Source organism: Argopecten irradians, chromosome 6 (genome assembly GCF_041381155.1).
Source record: "Argopecten irradians isolate NY chromosome 6, Ai_NY, whole genome shotgun sequence".
In the NCBI taxonomy this organism is placed as follows: domain Eukaryota; kingdom Metazoa; phylum Mollusca; class Bivalvia; order Pectinida; family Pectinidae; genus Argopecten; species Argopecten irradians.
In genome coordinates this window covers 46,646,935-46,666,938 of record NC_091139.1, presented here as the reverse complement: position 1 = coordinate 46,666,938, position 20,004 = coordinate 46,646,935, and the positions used below count along the sequence as shown (strand labels likewise).

The window sequence follows — 20,004 nt, the reverse complement described above, 5'->3', positions numbered from 1 at the left end:
CATGGTGAAGGGGGGAGGACACAGGGTGAAGGGGGAGGGGACACATGGTGAAGGGGGAGGACACAGTGTTAAGAAGGAGGACACAGGGTGAAGGGGGAGGGGACACAGGGTGAAGGGGGAGGGGACACATATCGAAGGGGGAGGACACAGGGTGAAGGGGGGGTGAAGGGGGAGGGGACACAGGGTGAAGGGGGAGGGGGCAAGGGTGAAGGGGGGGAGGGGACACAGAGTGAAGGGGGAGGGAACACAGGGTGAAAAGGGTAGGGGACATAGGTTGAAAGGGGAGAAGACATAGGGTGAAGGGGGAGGGGACACAGGGTGAAAAGGGTAGGGGACACGGGGTGAAGGGGAGGGGACCAAGGTGAAGGGGGAGGGAACACAGAGTGAAGGGGGAGGAGACAGTGTGAAAGGAGGAGGGGACACGGGGGGAAGGGGGAGGACACTTAGGGTGAAAGAGGAGGGTACACAAGGTGAAAAGGGGAAGGGGGAGGACAAAGGGTGAAAAGGGGAGGGGACACATGGTGAAAGAGGAGGGGACACAGGGTGAAAAGTTAGGGGACAAAGGGTGAGAGGGGGATGGGACACAGAATGAATGTGGAGTGGGCAAGGGTGAACAGTGGGAGGGAAAAGGATGGAATACATAGGGTTGGAGAGGAGGAAAATGGATGGAATACATTTGGTGGGAGGGGAAAGTGGGGAAGGGATTGAGAGGGGAAAGGAGGGAAGGGATTGAGTGGGGACCAAGAGAGGAAAGGATGGAAGGGATGGGCTGGGAGGGGGAAGAATGGAATACATGGGGTGGGAAGGAAGGGAGGGAAGGCATAGGGAAGGCATGGGGTGGGGGCCAGGAGAGGAAAGGATGGAGAAGATTGGAACAATGGATGGTGGATGGGTAATAGGCATCCATTCTGATATTAATGGTTATTGTGGATATTTCTATTGTGAATATTTATACATGACTTTGGAATAAATGCGTAGTCTGTTGTAAATATAATAAACAATGTGCTGAATAATAGATGTGATATGAACTGACTGTTTGTTAGGCAATAAATGTGATGACTCTACAGTGTTAGTGTGATGAGCACTTACCAGGCATGAACAAGACATTGTCAGATGAGTAATCTGAAAGAGTCACACACACAATACCGTGACAACATATCACTGTGACAACGGTTCATTCCCACTCAGCCAACATGTTATTTTTGCTATATATTATAAACTTTACCCGAGTTTACCTGTGTAAAAGTTGGCTATAGTCTGTATCAACTATGTCGATTAATTCCAGGTGTAAAGGTAAAAAGGGAAGCAGAATTTAGCTGTATCCAATGAAAATATATTTCTTATGAAATTATAAATTTTAAAAAATGGTGTGTACCAAATGTAAAAAAAAATTTCTGGTTTATTTAATTAATCGGTAATTTACATTTTTTTTTTTATTAATTTTAATATCTTAATTAATCCCAAATACATTTGAACACATATGCTTTCTTTTGTTTTCCTATTTAGGAAAGATTTTTGGTTTTGATGTATTCAAGTAATGAAACCTGTTGTCAGTTTCTGATACATTGCATATCACATTTACAATGTATATTTACAAACGAATTTACACTTTTTAGCTCATCAGTTTTCGGATAGCTATACATGTGTATCCCAACGTCACTCCAACTATATATATGCTGCTTTGTCTCAATTTTCAGTTATTTTGGAGGAAGTTGACTTAATTTTTTTATATTTGTTTCAAATTTTGAGAATTAATTAAAGTAAATAATGGTGTAACAATCTTTTAACATACAGTAGATTTAAGGAATCTACACCGACTGAGGGATAAATTAGATAATCATGGAAATAACACAGGCTTAACAGAGATTTGTTGAACATCTCATGACTAGAAGTATCTATACCAAAGGGATATCATTCAACTCAGGAAAAAAACCTGTTAATAGTTTCAATGGTATTATGGCATCTAAGTAAGTCTTAAGAGGTTTATCTATGATGATATAGATGATCAAACGAAAACGATTCAGAAAATTATAGTTTTACTGTTGTGTTATCAAACTACTACTTAGTTGTTTCCCATGTGTAATCTAGACACTTATATATATATATATACATGTACATGTAAAATGTGGTATATATATATTCACCGTTTTGTAAACCATTTGGCATTATTTTCTTTCATATTTTGGAAATTGGCTTAAATATATAAGTCTATAAGATAATCATTGTTTTACTAGTATTTTACATACAATTTCTCAGCATCTGCATTTATATGAAAACCTATATATAAGAATAGGCTAATGAAATGTAACTATATTACAGCAGTATTATAAAACAGTTTCTATCATCTAATTAAAGGGAGAAAAGTTACATTTGTTAAATCAACTATAATTTTATATCTAAATGATCAGAAAGCAAATATATATAGATTTACAAAATGATTGTTAGATTGTCATCAAGATGTGGAAAATTAACTATCTGTAAGTTTTGAATAAAATAATAGATCTTTACATGGAAAATGTGATTTTTATTTTAGAAAAATAATATCAGAATAAAAGTAGAGTACTAAAGTACCTACTGTGTCCTTATGGTACAAGTGTAGCACAGGTAAATACAGGTAAGTCATTTTCTAAAACAGACTATAACTTACCTGTAATTAGCCCCTATTGTTCTCTATTGTTCCTCCTCCTAATGTTAAAATAGGATATGTTGGCTGAGTGGGAAGACACCGTGACAACATATCACAGCCTTCACCAATACAGTACACTGCTAAGAGCACAGGACTTCTCAATTCACAACATAAATGTGAAGGAAATTTGTCTTATACTCAAGTGGATTTTCATTCAACATGTTAAAATTTTGAGGCAGATGCCAGGACAAGTCATTCATAGTTGTGTTATGTGTAAAATTATGGTAATGTTTTTTATAGTATTGCATATAAGATAATCATTATTTGACCAAAATATTCCTTTGAACAAACTTAGTAGCCCTTCAGCATTCCTACTGCAGACCCTATATCAGTTTTCTGGACCTCTAATACATAATTGAGAAGTTATTGTCAAAAATACTTTTGACTATTCTATTACTTGGTCATTCATATGTACACTGCAGGCCTAATATATATATAAAGTCAAACCTGTGTAATGAGACACCCCAAGGGACAGACAAAAATGTGTCTTATTAGACAGGTGTTTTAATATACAGGTTACCGAAGGATCGCGACACCATATTATGTATAACATATACTATGAAATATTGGAAAAAATACTGCTTTAATTAGGGCTTAATTAAATTAGTTTTAAATGTTTCACAATTATGAATGTACTTAATTTTCATCACAACAGAAGCACTTACTAATTACTAAAATATTCTTATCTGTTACAGTAGTAGTCAAAATGTATTTTAGAGAGAGAGAAAACAAAAGTAAATTTCTTTGAAATTTGATTCATTTAAATTTTGAATAAATTATAAATTACTATTAAAAATATCAAAATTTAATTATTTACAACATTATTTATAACTAGTTCCCTTTCATTATTTTTAACATGATTATGAGAGAGATCCAGAAATTCTAAACCATTCCGGATCTAGTATTACAATTACGGTAAACCTTCGGTTAGTTCGAACAAAATTAAATAAATATTGATGGACCAGTTCAAATTATCCGAAATTAAGCTTCAGGAAAAAATCGTGAGTTCGAACTATCCGAGTTGAAATCGGTAAAAACCAGGTTTGAGTACCAATGTACCTGGCATAAGCAATGTAAGGCAGAAAATCTATAGGGAAAGTATTTAGTTTCCTAAAGATAATATATTCAATCATTTTCTCGTAAACATGAGCATTTAATTTGTGGCTTTATAATTAATATATTGCGTAGCAGAAGCCGCATGCATATGTGCACGTGGACAAGGCCCCTATGGCACCGTTCACGATCGCGGCCTATAATTTACATCGACGTCCGTTAACTGAGATAGAAACTTTATTTAAACCACAGAAAATCTAGTAAGATCTTTGTTAAATTTCATAACAAACGTAAATTCATTTATTTACTTTTTTAGTTAAAGAAAATCTGGTTGCATTTACGAAACTGCTGTTGAAAATATTTGTTTACATTCATTTCATAAAATTAGGTCACAATCGCACTGTGACTGTCAGATTGTCCAAAACCCGATTGCATATTGTCTGCTTCTAAAATTACGTAACTAGCTATAGTTTTAACCTGTTGAAAAGCTACGTATCTATTGTTCAATTACCCAACACGTGGATTGTTTTGGCTGGAGCTGAATATGTAAACACACTCACTTGCTGTGACCCAGCGGCTGGCTTTTGATGCTCGCTGTGACACCTCGTAACTGGCCTGTCCAAGCCAGCGTGAGGCACATGTTTACAGGTAGTTTAACACCTTAATTGGCTGATTAAAGATAGATTGAATGCATATTTTAATGTCGACTTAAACTGATATCCGTATCTAGAACATTGGCGATTTCTTCCACGTGTTTCCATCAGGTACAGCGAATTTAAATATACATTGTCGGGGCCTAAGATTAAACATTTGGCCTTGCTGCTTTGTGTACGATATATCGGCATAAATAATTTTTATTTATGGCTTAAAATGTTCATTACTTATCTGTCGTATGGTCATTATAATGATCATTTATACAATCTTTATTCCAAACATCAAAACTGTTGCAATATGCAAAATATATCGCCAATTTTAGGGACCCAATTACGCCGATTTGCTGACAAAAATCTTACTTTTACGTTCATAATTTGACGTGTTCGAACTATCCGAAATAGGATTGATTATAAAAAGTCAGTGTTCGAACTATCACTAGCTAAAAAATTACTGTTTTTCTGGAAAAAAATGTGTGTTCGAACTATCTGGCGGTTCAAATTAACCGGAGGTTTACTGTACCCAAAATGGCGGCCATTTCGATTGCAAAGCTTGTGACTAACACCTGAGTGTTAGGCCTATTAAACATTAAAAACGTGAGTAAATCATTTACAGTTATGCTCACTAGCTGTTATCACAAAATTTATTGAAACGTCAGAATATTGTTTCCTAATAGGCCTTAATACACATAGGCCTACACACGTGAAATTGACACTGCCAAGCCAAATTAGAAAATACAGCCCCGGGCTGCTAATTAATTAGGATCAGTGGGGTGCCGATCAAGGAGTGTTCACGCCCCTTTTGTTTGTTTAATAATCAAGCTAGTATCCCACTGCCTGGTATGTAGGCAAGATTAGGATCCGTAATTTAGTGACGTAGTATACAGGTCTTGTACGAAATATGTGCAAAAAATGGGTGACGCAGGCGCGTTAGACAGGTTGACGCATTAAAAAGGTGAAATATATAGGATATCTCGCGGGAGGACTTTGGAGTCTCTGGGCTTCTTTCTTATTATCATTTAAAGGTTTTTGCTCGATTAATCCCTGTGACATTAACTGAAGGTGCGTGAAGGTCATTCATTAGAAACAAAAATTCAAAAGAGACCAATATATATAATATAGTTTGGTTATTTCCTAAAAGTTGGACTGACGCAAAATGAAGTAAAACACATTGACTGTTTAAGACTGATGTCAAATGGATGTTATTCTTGGGAAGCCAATCTGCATTAACAGGCATAACATTCTCCTGAAACTGATGATGCATGAAAATAATGATCAATAGAGTTTGTTTGTTATGATGGTGACAGATGATATCAATGGAGACGCTCATTTTGTATAAGTTCATCAGTGTAAGAAGATACTTCAGTCCTAAGAGGAAACAAGTCATGCTCCATACAACATGTCAGAAGCAACTTATGAGTCAGATTTTTAATGACAAGATGTCAAAACACAATGAACTTAGGAGTTTTTAATTAACAACAAATTTTATCTAAAGTTTTGAGACTTGGTTAATTATAGTGCACTGTTTGTGAGAGCCAAGATGGAACAGCGTGGAAGCCCTTATCTTAAGGTTATTTCTGCTAAAAATCCCTTAACACACCAATAAAAGATTGGAATTACAATACAGAACACTTTATCTATATGATGCTTATCACTAACTGTGTCAACATTGTATAGGTGTTTAATTCAGATTGATAACAAACGTATTTACTATTAATAACTTTACTTGATTTCCACCTGTTATAGGTAAGATAAACAATAAATTTGATAGAATATATATCATAGCAGGAGTATTAATGAAAGTAAATATAGAACTAAGTATCACAAAATCGCAATGAAACAACAAATGAGTGTATCTAGCTTTCACACATCAAAATCAACACAACACACTTAACTACCTAACATTTCATTACATACAATATCACAATAGCAGGCTTATAGTACACAACAGTTCATTACAGCAATGGTATCATGGAGTTCACTATCTGTAAAACATTTATCACAAAACACAATGTCATTATAGATACTTACCATGGTTCTATACAGTTATTATGTTAATTAGTGTAAAGGTCAACTGAAAACTCCTAACTCTTCCTCCCTCTGTCTCAGACCTCATTATAAAACTCCTAACTCTTCCTCCCTCTGTCTCAGACCTCATTATAAAACTCCTAACTCTTCCTCCCTCTGTCTCAGACCTCATTATAAAACTCCTAACTCTTCCTCCCTCTGTCTCAGACCTCATTATAAAACTCCTAACTCTTCATCCCTCTGTCTCAGACCTCATTATAAAACTCCTAACTCTTCCTCCCTCTGTCTCAGACCTCATTATAAAACTCCTAACTCTTCCTCCCTCTGTCTCAGACCTCATTATAAAACTCCTAACTCTTCCTCCCTCTGTCTCAGTCCTCATTATAAAACTCCTAACTCTTCCTCCCTCTGTCTCAGACCTCATTATAAAACTCCTAACTCTTCCTCCCTCTGTCTCAGACCTCATTATAAAACTCCTAACTCTTCCTCCCTCTGTCTCAGATTTCATTATAAAACTCCTAACTCTTCCTCCCTCTGTCTCAGACCTCATTATAAAACTCCTAACTCTTCCTCCCTCTGTCTCAGACCTCATTATAAAACTCCTAACTCTTCCTCCCTCTGTCTCAGACCTCATTATAAAACTCCTAACTCTTCCTCCCTCTGTCTCAGATCTCATTATAAAACTCCTAACTCTTCCTCCCTCTGTCTCAGACCTCATTATAAAACTCCTAACTCTTCCTCCCTCTGTCTCAGACCTCATTATAAAACTCCTAACTCTTCCTCCCTCTGTCTCAGATCCTCATTATAAAACTCCTAACTCTTCCTCCCTCTGTCTCAGATCATTATAAAACTCCTAACTCTTCCTCCCTCTGTCTCAGATCCTCATTATAAAACTCCTAACTCTTCCTCCCTCTGTCTCAGACCTCATTATAAAACTCCTAACTCTTCCTCCCTCTGTCTCAGACCTCATTATAAAACTCCTAACTCTTCCTCCCTCTGTCTCAGACCTCATTATAAAACTCCTAACTCTTCCTCCCTCTGTCTCAGACTCATTATAAAACTCCTAACTCTTCCTCCCTCTGTCTCAGACCTCATTATAAAACTCCTAACTCTTCCTCCCTCTGTCTCAGATCTCATTATAAAACTCCTAACTCTTCCTCCCTCTGTCTCAGACCTCATTATAAAACTCCTAACTCTTCCTCCCTCTGTCTCAGATCTCATTATAAAACTCCTAACTCTTCCTCCCTCTGTCTCAGTCCTCATTATAAAACTCCTAACTCTTCCTCCCTCTGTCTCAGATCTCATTATAAAACTCCTAACTCTTCCTCCCTCTGTCTCAGACCTCATTATAAAACTCCTAACTCTTCCTCCCTCTGTCTCAGACCTCATTATAAAACTCCTAACTCTTCCTCCCTCTGTCTCAGACCTCATTATAAAACTCCTAACTCTTCCTCCCTCTGTCTCAGACCTCATTATAAAACTCCTAACTCTTCCTCCCTCTGTCTCAGACCTCATTATAAAACTCCTAACTCCTTCCTCCCTCTGTCTCAGACCTCATTATAAAACTCCTAACTCTTCCTCCCTCTGTCTCAGACCTCATTATAAAACTCCTAACTCTTCCTCCCTCTGTCTCAGATCTCATTATAAAACTCCTAACTCTTCCTCCCTCTGTCTCAGATCTCATTATAAAACTCCTAACTCTTCCTCCCTCTGTCTCAGACCTCATTATAAAACTCCTAACTCTTCCTCCCTCTGTCTCAGACCTCATTATAAAACTCCTAACTCTTCCTCCCTCTGTCTCAGACTCATTATAAAACTCCTAACTCTTCCTCCCTCTGTCTCAGACCTCATTATAAAACTCCTAACTCTTCCTCCCTCTGTCTCAGATCTCATTATAAAACTCCTAACTCTTCCTCCCTCTGTCTCAGACCTCATTATAAAACTCCTAACTCTTCCTCCCTCTGTCTCAGACCTCATTATAAAACTCCTAACTCTTCCTCCCTCTGTCTCAGACCTCATTATAAAACTCCTAACTCTTCCTCCCTCTGTCTCAGACCTCATTATAAAACTCCTAACTCTTCCTCCCTCTGTCTCAGATCTCATTATAAAACTCCTAACTCTTCCTCCCTCTGTCTCAGACCTCATTATAAAACTCCTAACTCTTCCTCCCTCTGTCTCAGACCTCATTATAAAACTCCTAACTCTTCCTCCCTCTGTCTCAGACCTCATTATAAAACTCCTAACTCTTCCTCCCTCTGTCTCAGACCTCATTATAAAACTCCTAACTCTTCCTCCCTCTGTCTCAGATCTCATTATAAAACTCCTAACTCTTCCTCCCTCTGTCTCAGACCTCATTATAAAACTCCTAACTCTTCCTCCCTCTGTCTCAGACCTCATTATAAAACTCCTAACTCTTCCTCCCTCTGTCTCAGATCTCATTATAAAACTCCTAACTCTTCCTCCCTCTGTCTCAGACCTCATTATAAAACTCCTAACTCTTCCTCCCTCTGTCTCAGACCTCATTATAAAACTCCTAACTCTTCCTCCCTCTGTCTCAGACCTCATTATAAAACTCCTAACTCTTCCTCCCTCTGTCTCAGACTCATTATAAAACTCCTAACTCTTCCTCCCTCTGTCTCAGACCTCATTATAAAACTCCTAACTCTTCCTCCCTCTGTCTCAGACCTCATTATAAAACTCCTAACTCTTCCTCCCTCTGTCTCAGACCTTTCATTATAAAACTCCTAACTCTTCCTCCCTCTGTCTCAGACCTCATTATAAAACTCCTAACTCTTCCTCCCGCTGTCTCAGACTTCATTATAAAACTCCTAACTCTTCCTCCCTCTGTCTCAGACCTCATTATAAAACTCCTAACTCTTCCTCCCTACAGTATAGCCAGTTCTTTTTATATCATGTATTTTTTTCATTTTTTTTCTGACAATGGATATGGTCATGAAACCTTAATTGTGAAAAATATTTTTTGTGTGCTTTAAATAGATAATGCTCTGAACCTAAGCACTAATTTTAAACAATTTTAAATTAATAGTAACAGTATACTTCACTGTTTTCGTGTAGTTAGAAGCTTTAAGCTGACCTTGCCATCTAACAAAGGGTCAGAAAAGTCAGTGAGACTCACCGAGATCGGAGAATGATGATGGTGGTGAGCCGGACATGCTCCGACCCATCGAGTCCGACAGCGAGTTGTTTAGGGACGGCTCGGAGGAATCAACCAAACTCAGGCTCTTAAAGTCCAACAGGAAACTCTTCTGGTCAACCTGGTAGAGCTGGAGGTTCATCTTACTCTGGCAACACAACACATATACAATACAGTCTCAGATCAGTAACATCAACCTACATACAACACAACACATATACAATATCATCAACCTACATACAACACAACACATATACAATATCATCAACCTACATACAACACAACACATATACAATATCATCAACCTACATACAACACAACACATATACAATATCATCAACCTACATACAACACAACACATATACAATATCATCAACCTACATACAACACAACACATATACAATATCATCAACCTACATACAACACAACACATATACAATATCATCAACCTACATACAACACAACACATATACAATATCATCAACCTACATACAACACAACACATATACAATATCATCAACCTACATACAACACAACACACATACAATATCATCAACACATACAACACAACACATACAATATCATCAACCTACATACAACACAACACATATACAATATCATCAACCTACATACAACACAACACATATACAATATCATCAACCTACATACAACACAACACATATACAATATCATCAACCTACATACAACACGACACACATACAATATCATCAACCTACATACAACACCACACATATACAATATCATCAACCTACATACAACACAACACATATACAATATCATCAACCTACATACAACACAACACATACAATATCATCAACCTATATACAACACAACACACATACAATATCATCAACCTACATACAACACAACACATATACAATATCATCAACCTACATACAACACAACACATATACAATATCATCAACCTACATACAACACAACACATATACAATATCATCAACCTACATACAACACAACACATATACAATATCATCAACCTACATACAACACAACACATATACAATATCATCAACCTACATACAACACAACACATATACAATATCATCAACCTACATACAACACAACACATATACAATATCATCAACCTACATACAACACAACACATATACAATATCATCAACCTACATACAACACAACACATCAACCTACATACAACACAACACATATACAATATCATCAACCTACATACAACACAACACATATACAATATCATCAACCTACATACAACACAACACATATACAATACAGTCTCAGATCAGTATCATCAACCTACATACAACACAACACATATACAATATCATCAACCTACATACAACACAACACATATACAATATCATCAACCTACATACAACACAACACATATACAATATCATCAACTTACATACAACACAAACACATATACAATATCATCAACTAACAACCTACACAACACATACAATATCAATCATCAACCTACATACAACACAACACATATACAATACAGTCTCAGATCAGTATCATCAACCTACATACAACACAACACATATACAATATCATCAACCAACATACAACACACACACATAACACAACACATATATCAATATCATCAACCTACATACAACACAACACATATACAATACAGTCTCAGATCAGTATCATCAACCTACATACAACACAACACATATACAATATCATCAACCTACATACAACACAACACATATACAATATCATCAACCTACATACAACACAACACATATACAATATCATCAACCCACATACAACACAACACATACAATATCATCAACCTACATACAACACAACACATATACAATACAGTCTCAGATCAGTACCATCAACCAACATACAACACAACACATATACAATATCATCAACCATACATACAACACAACACATATACATACAGTCTCAGATCAGTATCATCAACCTACATACAACACAACACATATACAATATCATCAACCTACATACAACACAACACATATACAATACAGTCTCAGATCTGTATCATCAACCTACATACAACACAACACATATACAATATCATCAACCTACATACAACACAACACATATACAATACAGTCTCAGATCTGTATCATCAACCTACATACAACACAACACATATACAATATCATCAACCTACATACAACACGACACATATACAATATCATCAACCTACATACAACACGACACATATACAATATCATCAACCTACATACAACACAACACATATACAATATCATCAACCTACATACAACACAACACATATACAATATCATCAACCTACATACAACACAACACATATACAATACAGTCTCAGATCAGTAACATCAACCTACATACAACACAACACATATACAATATCATCAACCTACATACAACACAACACATATACAATATCATCAACCTACATACAACACAACACATATACAATATCATCAACCTACATACAACACAACACATATACAATATCATCAACCTACATACAACACAACACATATACAATACAGTCTCAGATCTGTATCATCAACCTACATACAACACAACACATATACAATATCATCAACCTACATACAACACAACACATATACAATACAGTCTCAGATCATCAACCTACATACAACACACACACAATACAATATCATCAACCTACATCAACACAACACAATACAATACAGTCTCAGATCGTATCATCAACCTACATACAACACAACACATATACAATATCATCAACCTACATACAACACAACACACATACAATACATCAACTACATACATCACACCACATACAATCACAACACATATAACACACATATACAATATCATCAACCTACATACAACACAACACATACACAATATCATCAACCTACATACAACACAACACATATACAATACAGTCTCAGATCTGTATCATCAACCAACATACAACACAACACATATACAATACAGTCTCAGATCGTATCATCAACTACATACAACACAACACACATATACAATATCATCAACCTACATACAACACAACACATATACAATATCATCAACCTACATACAACACAACACATATACAATACAGTCTCAGATCTGTATCATCAACCTACATACAACACAACACATATACAATATCATCAACCTACATACAACACAACACATATACAATACAGTCTCAGATCAGTATCATCAACCTACATACAACACAACACATATACAATATCATCAACCTACATACAACACAACAACATATACAATACAGTCTCAGATCTTATCATCAACCTACATACAACACAACACATATACAATACAGTCTCAGATCATCATCACCTACATACAACACAACACATATACAATATCATCAACCTACATACAACACAACACATATACAATATCATCCAATCTATCATCAACTACATCAACACAACACTATACAATATCATCAACCTACATACAACACAACACATATACAATATCATCAACCTACATACAACACAACACATATACAATACAGTCTCAGATCAGTATCATCAACCTACATACAACACAACACATATACAATATCATCATCAACCTACATACAACACAACACATATACAATACAGTCTCAGATCTGTATCATCAACCAACATACAACACAACACATAACAATATCATCAACCTACATTCAACACAACACATATACAATATCATCAATCTACATACAACACGACACACATACAATATCATCAACCTATATTCAACACAACACATATACAATACAGTCTCAGATAAGTACCATCAACCAACATACAACACAACACATATACAATACAGTCTCAGATCTGTATCATCAACCTACATACAACACGACACATATACAATATCATCAACCTACATACAACACGACACATATACAATATCTCAGATCAATCATCAACCTACATACAACACAACACATATACAATATCATCATCAACCTACATACAACACAACACATATACAATATCATCAACCTACATACAACACAACACATACAATACAGTCTCAAATCATCATCAACCTACATACAACACAACACATATACAATATCATCAACCTACATACAACACAACACATATACAATATCAAACCTACATACAACACACACATATACAATATCATCAACCTACATACAACACAACACATATACATACACTCATCATATCATCAACCAACATACAACACAACACATATACAATATCATCAACCTACATACAACACAACACATATACAATACAGTCTCAGATCTGTATCATCAACCTACATACAACACAACACATATACAATATCATCAACCTACATACAACACAACACATATACAATATCACCTACACAACACAACACATATACAATACAGTCTCAGATCTGTATCATCAACCTACATACAACACAACACATATACAATACAGTCTCAGATCTGTATCATCAACCTACATACAACACAACACATATACAATATCATCAACCTACATACAACACAACACATATACAATATCATCAACCTACATACAACACAACACATATACAATACAGTCTCAGATCTGTATCATCAACCTACATACAACACAACACATATACAATATCATCAACCTACATACAACACAACACATATACAATACAGTCTCAGATCTGTATCATCAACCTACATACAACACAACACATATACAATATCACTCAACACAACACATATACAATACAGTCTCAGATCATATATCATCAACCTACATACAACACAACACATATAATATATCATCAACCTACATACAACACAACACATATACAATACAGTCTCAGATCTGTATCATCAACTACATACAACACAACACATATACAATATCATCAACCTACATACATACAACACAACACATATACAATACAGTCTCAGATCTGTATCATCAACCTACATACAACACAACACATATACAATACAGTCTCAGATCGTATCATCACTACATACAACACAACACTAACAATATCAATACATCAACACCACATCAATACACAACTACATATACAACACAACACATATACAATATCATCAACCTACATACAACACAACACATATACAATACAGTCTCAGATCTATCAACTACATACAACACAACACATATACAATATCATCAACCTACATACAACACAAACATATATCAATACAGTCTCAGATCTTATCATCAACTCATACAACACAACACATAACAATACATCTCAATCAATATCATCAACACATACAACACACACATAAATACAGTCTCAGATCTGTATCATCAACTTACATATAACACGACACATATACAATATCATCAACCTACATACAACACAACACATATACAATATCATCAACCTACATACAACACAACACATATACAATACAGTCTCAGATCTGTATCATCAACCTACATACAACACAACACATATACAATATCATCAACCTACATACAACACAACACATATACAATACAGTCTCAGATCTGTATCATCAACAAATACAACACAACACATATACAATATCATCAACCTACATACAACACCACACATATACAATATCATCAACCTACATCAAACAACACATATACAATATCATCAACATACATACAACACAACACATATACAATACAGTCTCAGATAATATCATCAACCAACATACAACACAACACATATACAATACAGTCTCAGATCTGTATCATCAACTTACATATAACACACACATATACAATATCATCAACCTACATACAACACAACACATATACAATATCATCAACCTACATACAACACAACACATATACAATATCATCAACCTACATACAACACCACACATATACAATATCATCAACCTACATACAACACAACACATATACAATATCATCAACCTACATACAACACAACACATATACAATACAGTCTCAGATCTGTATCATCAACCAACATACAACACAACACATATACAATACAGTCTCAGATCAGTATCATCAACCTACATACAACACAACACATATACAATATCATCAACCTACATACAACACAACACATATACAATACAGTCTCAGATCAGTATCATCAACCTACATACAACACAACACATATACAATACAGTCTCAGATCAGTATCATCGACTTACAAATAACACAAACATATATTATATCATCAGCCTACATACAACACAACACATACAATACAGTCTCAGATCTGTATCATCAACTTACATACAACACAACACATATACAATATCATCAACCTACATACAACACAACACATATACAATACAGTTTCAGATCTGTATCATCAACCAACATACAACACAACACATATACAATACAGTCTCAGATCAGTATCATCAACCTACATACAACACAACACATATACAATATCATCAACCTACATACAACACAACACATATACAATACAGTCTCAGATCTGTATCATCAACCAACATACAACACAACACATATACAATACAGTCTCAGATCTGTATCATCAACTTACATACAACACAACACATATACAATATCATCAACCTACATACAACACAACACATATACAATACAGCCTCAGATCTGTATCATCAACCAACATACAACACAACACATATACAATACAGTCTCAGATCAGTATCATCAACCTACATACAACACAACACATATACAATATCATCAACCTACATACAACACAACACATATACAATACAGTCTCAGATCTGTATCATCAACCAACATACAACACAACACATATACAATACAGTCTCAGATCTGTATCATCAACCTACATACAACACAACACATATACAATATCATCAACCTACATACAACACAACACATATACAATACAGTCTCATCTATCATCAACCTACATACAACACAACACATATACAATACAGTCTCAGATCTGTATCATCAACCTACATACAACACAACACATATACAATATCATCAACTCATACAACACAACACATATACAATACAGTCTCAGATCTGTATCATCAACCTACATACAACACAACACATATACAATATCATCAACCTACATACAACACAACACATATACAATATCATCATCAACTTACATACAACACGACACACATATACAATATCATCAACTTACATACAACACGATAATAGTCTCAGATCTGTATCATCAACCTACATACAACACGACACATATACAATATCATCAACTTACATACAACACGACACATATACAATATCATCAACTTACATACAACACGACACATACAATATCATCAACTTACATACAACACGACACATATACAATATCATCAACCTACATACAACACGACACATATACAATATCATCAACTTACATACAACACGACACATATACAATATCATCAACTTACATACAACACGACACATATACAATATCATCAACTTACATATAACACGACACATATACAATATCATCAACCTACATACAACACGGCACATATACAAATTTGTCATTAACTTATCGTGTATACAACATACAGATCTGAGACAGCCCCATCCTTAGTCCAAGGTGGAAATTGCACTCTTTATTTTTGATCCCTTTAGTATAAAAAATTAAAATTTTGTGGAAACCTCTATTATTTCAAAGAAAATTTAAGCCTGCTAGTGAATTAATTCTTCTTTGTAAATCAATCAATGTTCAAAAACAAAACTGATACTTTCAGATGTATAATCTAATTATGTACATACATATCTGCCAGAGCCTGGATTCCTCCTCCTTACTTTGACATGATAGGGGTTCACTATTTTCCATTCCTGGGAGTTTTGAAGAAAGGTATATAAAGGTTTGATGTGTTGTATTTAAATATCAGTTATGTTAATCATCAAATAACACAATATGATTTACACCTCTTTATTGTTTGGTTAAACCATCTTACAAAGCTGAACATCTCAAGGTATAGCTAACAGGGTTATCAGGCCATACAATTAAGCACTGAACTGTTATACTATGTCGTATATTGTCTACTTTATAGACGATCTTTATATTGTGCACTAACAATGTCTACAAATTATTTTTATTTCTAAATCTGATCAAGTTGGGTCAATTTGCATTTATATTTTCATCAATGACAATAAAAACTTGATTTGTGTAAACATTTACCGATATAGGACAGATTTATAGATACATTTACTTTATTATCTTATTACAAATCATAGGTCAAATGACTTACGTAATCCAATGTTTTCATGGCCCGGAACACCTCATGCATGATATCCTGGGGTTTACTCTGAGATCGGATACCTAACAGACACATCAAAACATGTTCATACATCCAACATATGTAGCTAGAGTATCAATTGCAGAAATTGAAATAAAATCTTCAGCTTGAACAACCTGTTAATTAACACGATTCTGTGTGTGTGTGATATTGGGAGATAACTTAACTAAATGTTAAAGGGGAGGTAACTTACATAATGATAAAGGGGAGGTAACTTACATCACAATAAAGGGGAGGTAACTTACATAATGATAAAGGGGAGACAACTTGTGTAAATAAAAAGAGGGGAGACAACTTACCTAAATGCCACTTGGCCTTTTTTGATGGAGTCAGTCCCTTGTTCGTTGTTGCCAACAAAGGTTCCAATGTGTGGGTCGTACTTTTCATCTCTGTAACAGGATATAATTCATGATACATTACACCAAGTTAACATAATTGTTGTTCAAAAGATATCTCATAGTTTATCTGCTGATAATCTTTAACAGATACTTTTAAATCCTTAACTTTTCTCACAGAAAAAAAACCAAACACAGCTATAATAAAGTTGATTTAAGCATGAGACTTGTTTTTTTATTTTTTATCATATTTATTATGACACCATTCCTTTTATATGAAATACTTTAAAGTCAAAATATCTGCATCTGTCATGATTTAGAAGAATGTTGAAAAAAAATCCTCTTGTAAATCATTCAGAGACAGGACTAAATCGAGGTCAAGATGAGCGATAATGATTTGGAAACTTTTGATAAAAACCAAATAAATATTGAACATTGCTAGGTGGGTCCAATTTAGTCAAAGAAGCAGCAGTTTTTTTAGTCGACATGGTAACGTCATTGCAGAGATCGTCCTGTGACTACCGTAACTACTTAAGTCTGTCCAAACTCTTCCGAGAACAGGTCATGAACTTTCTGACTTCTGTTCGGCAATAATCGTAACTTCTATCGCGACCAGTTTAAAATGAAGGCATGTTTACAAGTATTGACTTTCAACAACTGCTGTACCAAAGTTATTAAGAAATCATGATAAATGTTCCTTGATATAACTGAATTTCAACTACATCTACAAATACTAACAATATCAGGGTTGAATCTAACTTTACTTTTTGTTGATAGTTACTTATTGTGTGGCTTTAATGTTTAGTCAATATAATTATATAAAAGTTTTGACCAAAGTAATGGAATTCATACATTTATTTATATTTATTCTCCAATTCCTCTCACATCCTTTGAAATCGTACATTTTCAGTGGTATTACATACCTGGCATTCTTTCTGGATGTGGCTTCAGAGGACTGGTCGCCTATTAAAACAGTACATATAGTGATTATACTGACATTGGTAGCCTGTTGTCATAGTTTAATACAACCAAATCATTTTACATTATCACCAGAGATTTATATCGTGGTTTGTTGCCTGAAATCACTGAGAAACATATTTTATATCTGATCGTTTGGTACATACACAAACCCTATAAGAAATGCTGAGTTTACAAGTAAAGGTTTATTGTTCTAACAACATGTTTCATCACCATTCCATTCATTATTCTGAAAATCATATTCAAAAGAAATAATTTTGATTTCCACTCTACCATCCCCAAACACACAAGTCAGAGTCTAGCATGCATTATGCTTGCTCCCTGCCACATAGCATGTATATCTATTTACAAAAGAAAAATACAAAAAAAAAACTATTTTATATCTAAAAAAAATAAATCTATTTTATTATTTCTTTGACTTTTTAATACTCCTTTTATCTTAGTTTTAATACATGTATAAGATATAAACCACAATCTACACACCATACCATACATTACTGTTGTGACAATACTGCATGCAGAAAGAACTAAGAATTACCTCAAACCCACCCTCAGTGGAGAGTATTTTCCTTATTTCTCTACCATTAAAATATATGAATCTGGTTAAGGGAACACCTAAGCAGAAGGAGATGTGTTGCTGGAGGATGTGCTGACTACACAAATCTGATAGTTTACATCAAATAGCGTGTACAAAGAGTGGCATTGCATTTAGCTTAAAAGGCAAAGTGATATGACAAAGCAATCCCAAAGAATATGTAAATCTGTTATCATATTTCATATATAAATGAATGACAGCACCTGAATGTATTTTGATCTATATGAATAGGGAAGCCTAACTTACATTTTGGTATATC

General features: G+C 34.9%; 1 protein-coding gene across 4 annotated transcripts in view; it reads right to left on the bottom strand.

Annotated features, from left to right (window-relative positions):
- LOC138326080 (5'-AMP-activated protein kinase catalytic subunit alpha-2-like) overlaps positions 1-20,004 on the bottom strand; it is a 39,228-nt gene that overhangs the window by 5,840 nt on the left and 13,384 nt on the right. For 2 of the 4 annotated variants that reach the window (XM_069272216.1, XM_069272218.1), the window contains 6 exons: positions 19,096-19,135; positions 18,137-18,226; positions 17,790-17,860; positions 17,308-17,373; positions 9,554-9,719; positions 1,090-1,122 (listed from right to left, as the gene is read on the bottom strand). In XM_069272216.1, coding sequence (XP_069128317.1) covers positions 1,090-1,122; positions 9,554-9,719; positions 17,308-17,373; positions 17,790-17,860; positions 18,137-18,226; positions 19,096-19,135 — 466 coding nt within the window. The remainder of the gene's footprint in view (positions 1-1,089; positions 1,123-9,553; positions 9,720-17,307; positions 17,374-17,789; positions 17,861-18,136; positions 18,227-19,095; positions 19,136-20,004) is intronic. The other 2 variants (XM_069272217.1, XM_069272219.1) reach the window with 1 other exon arrangement.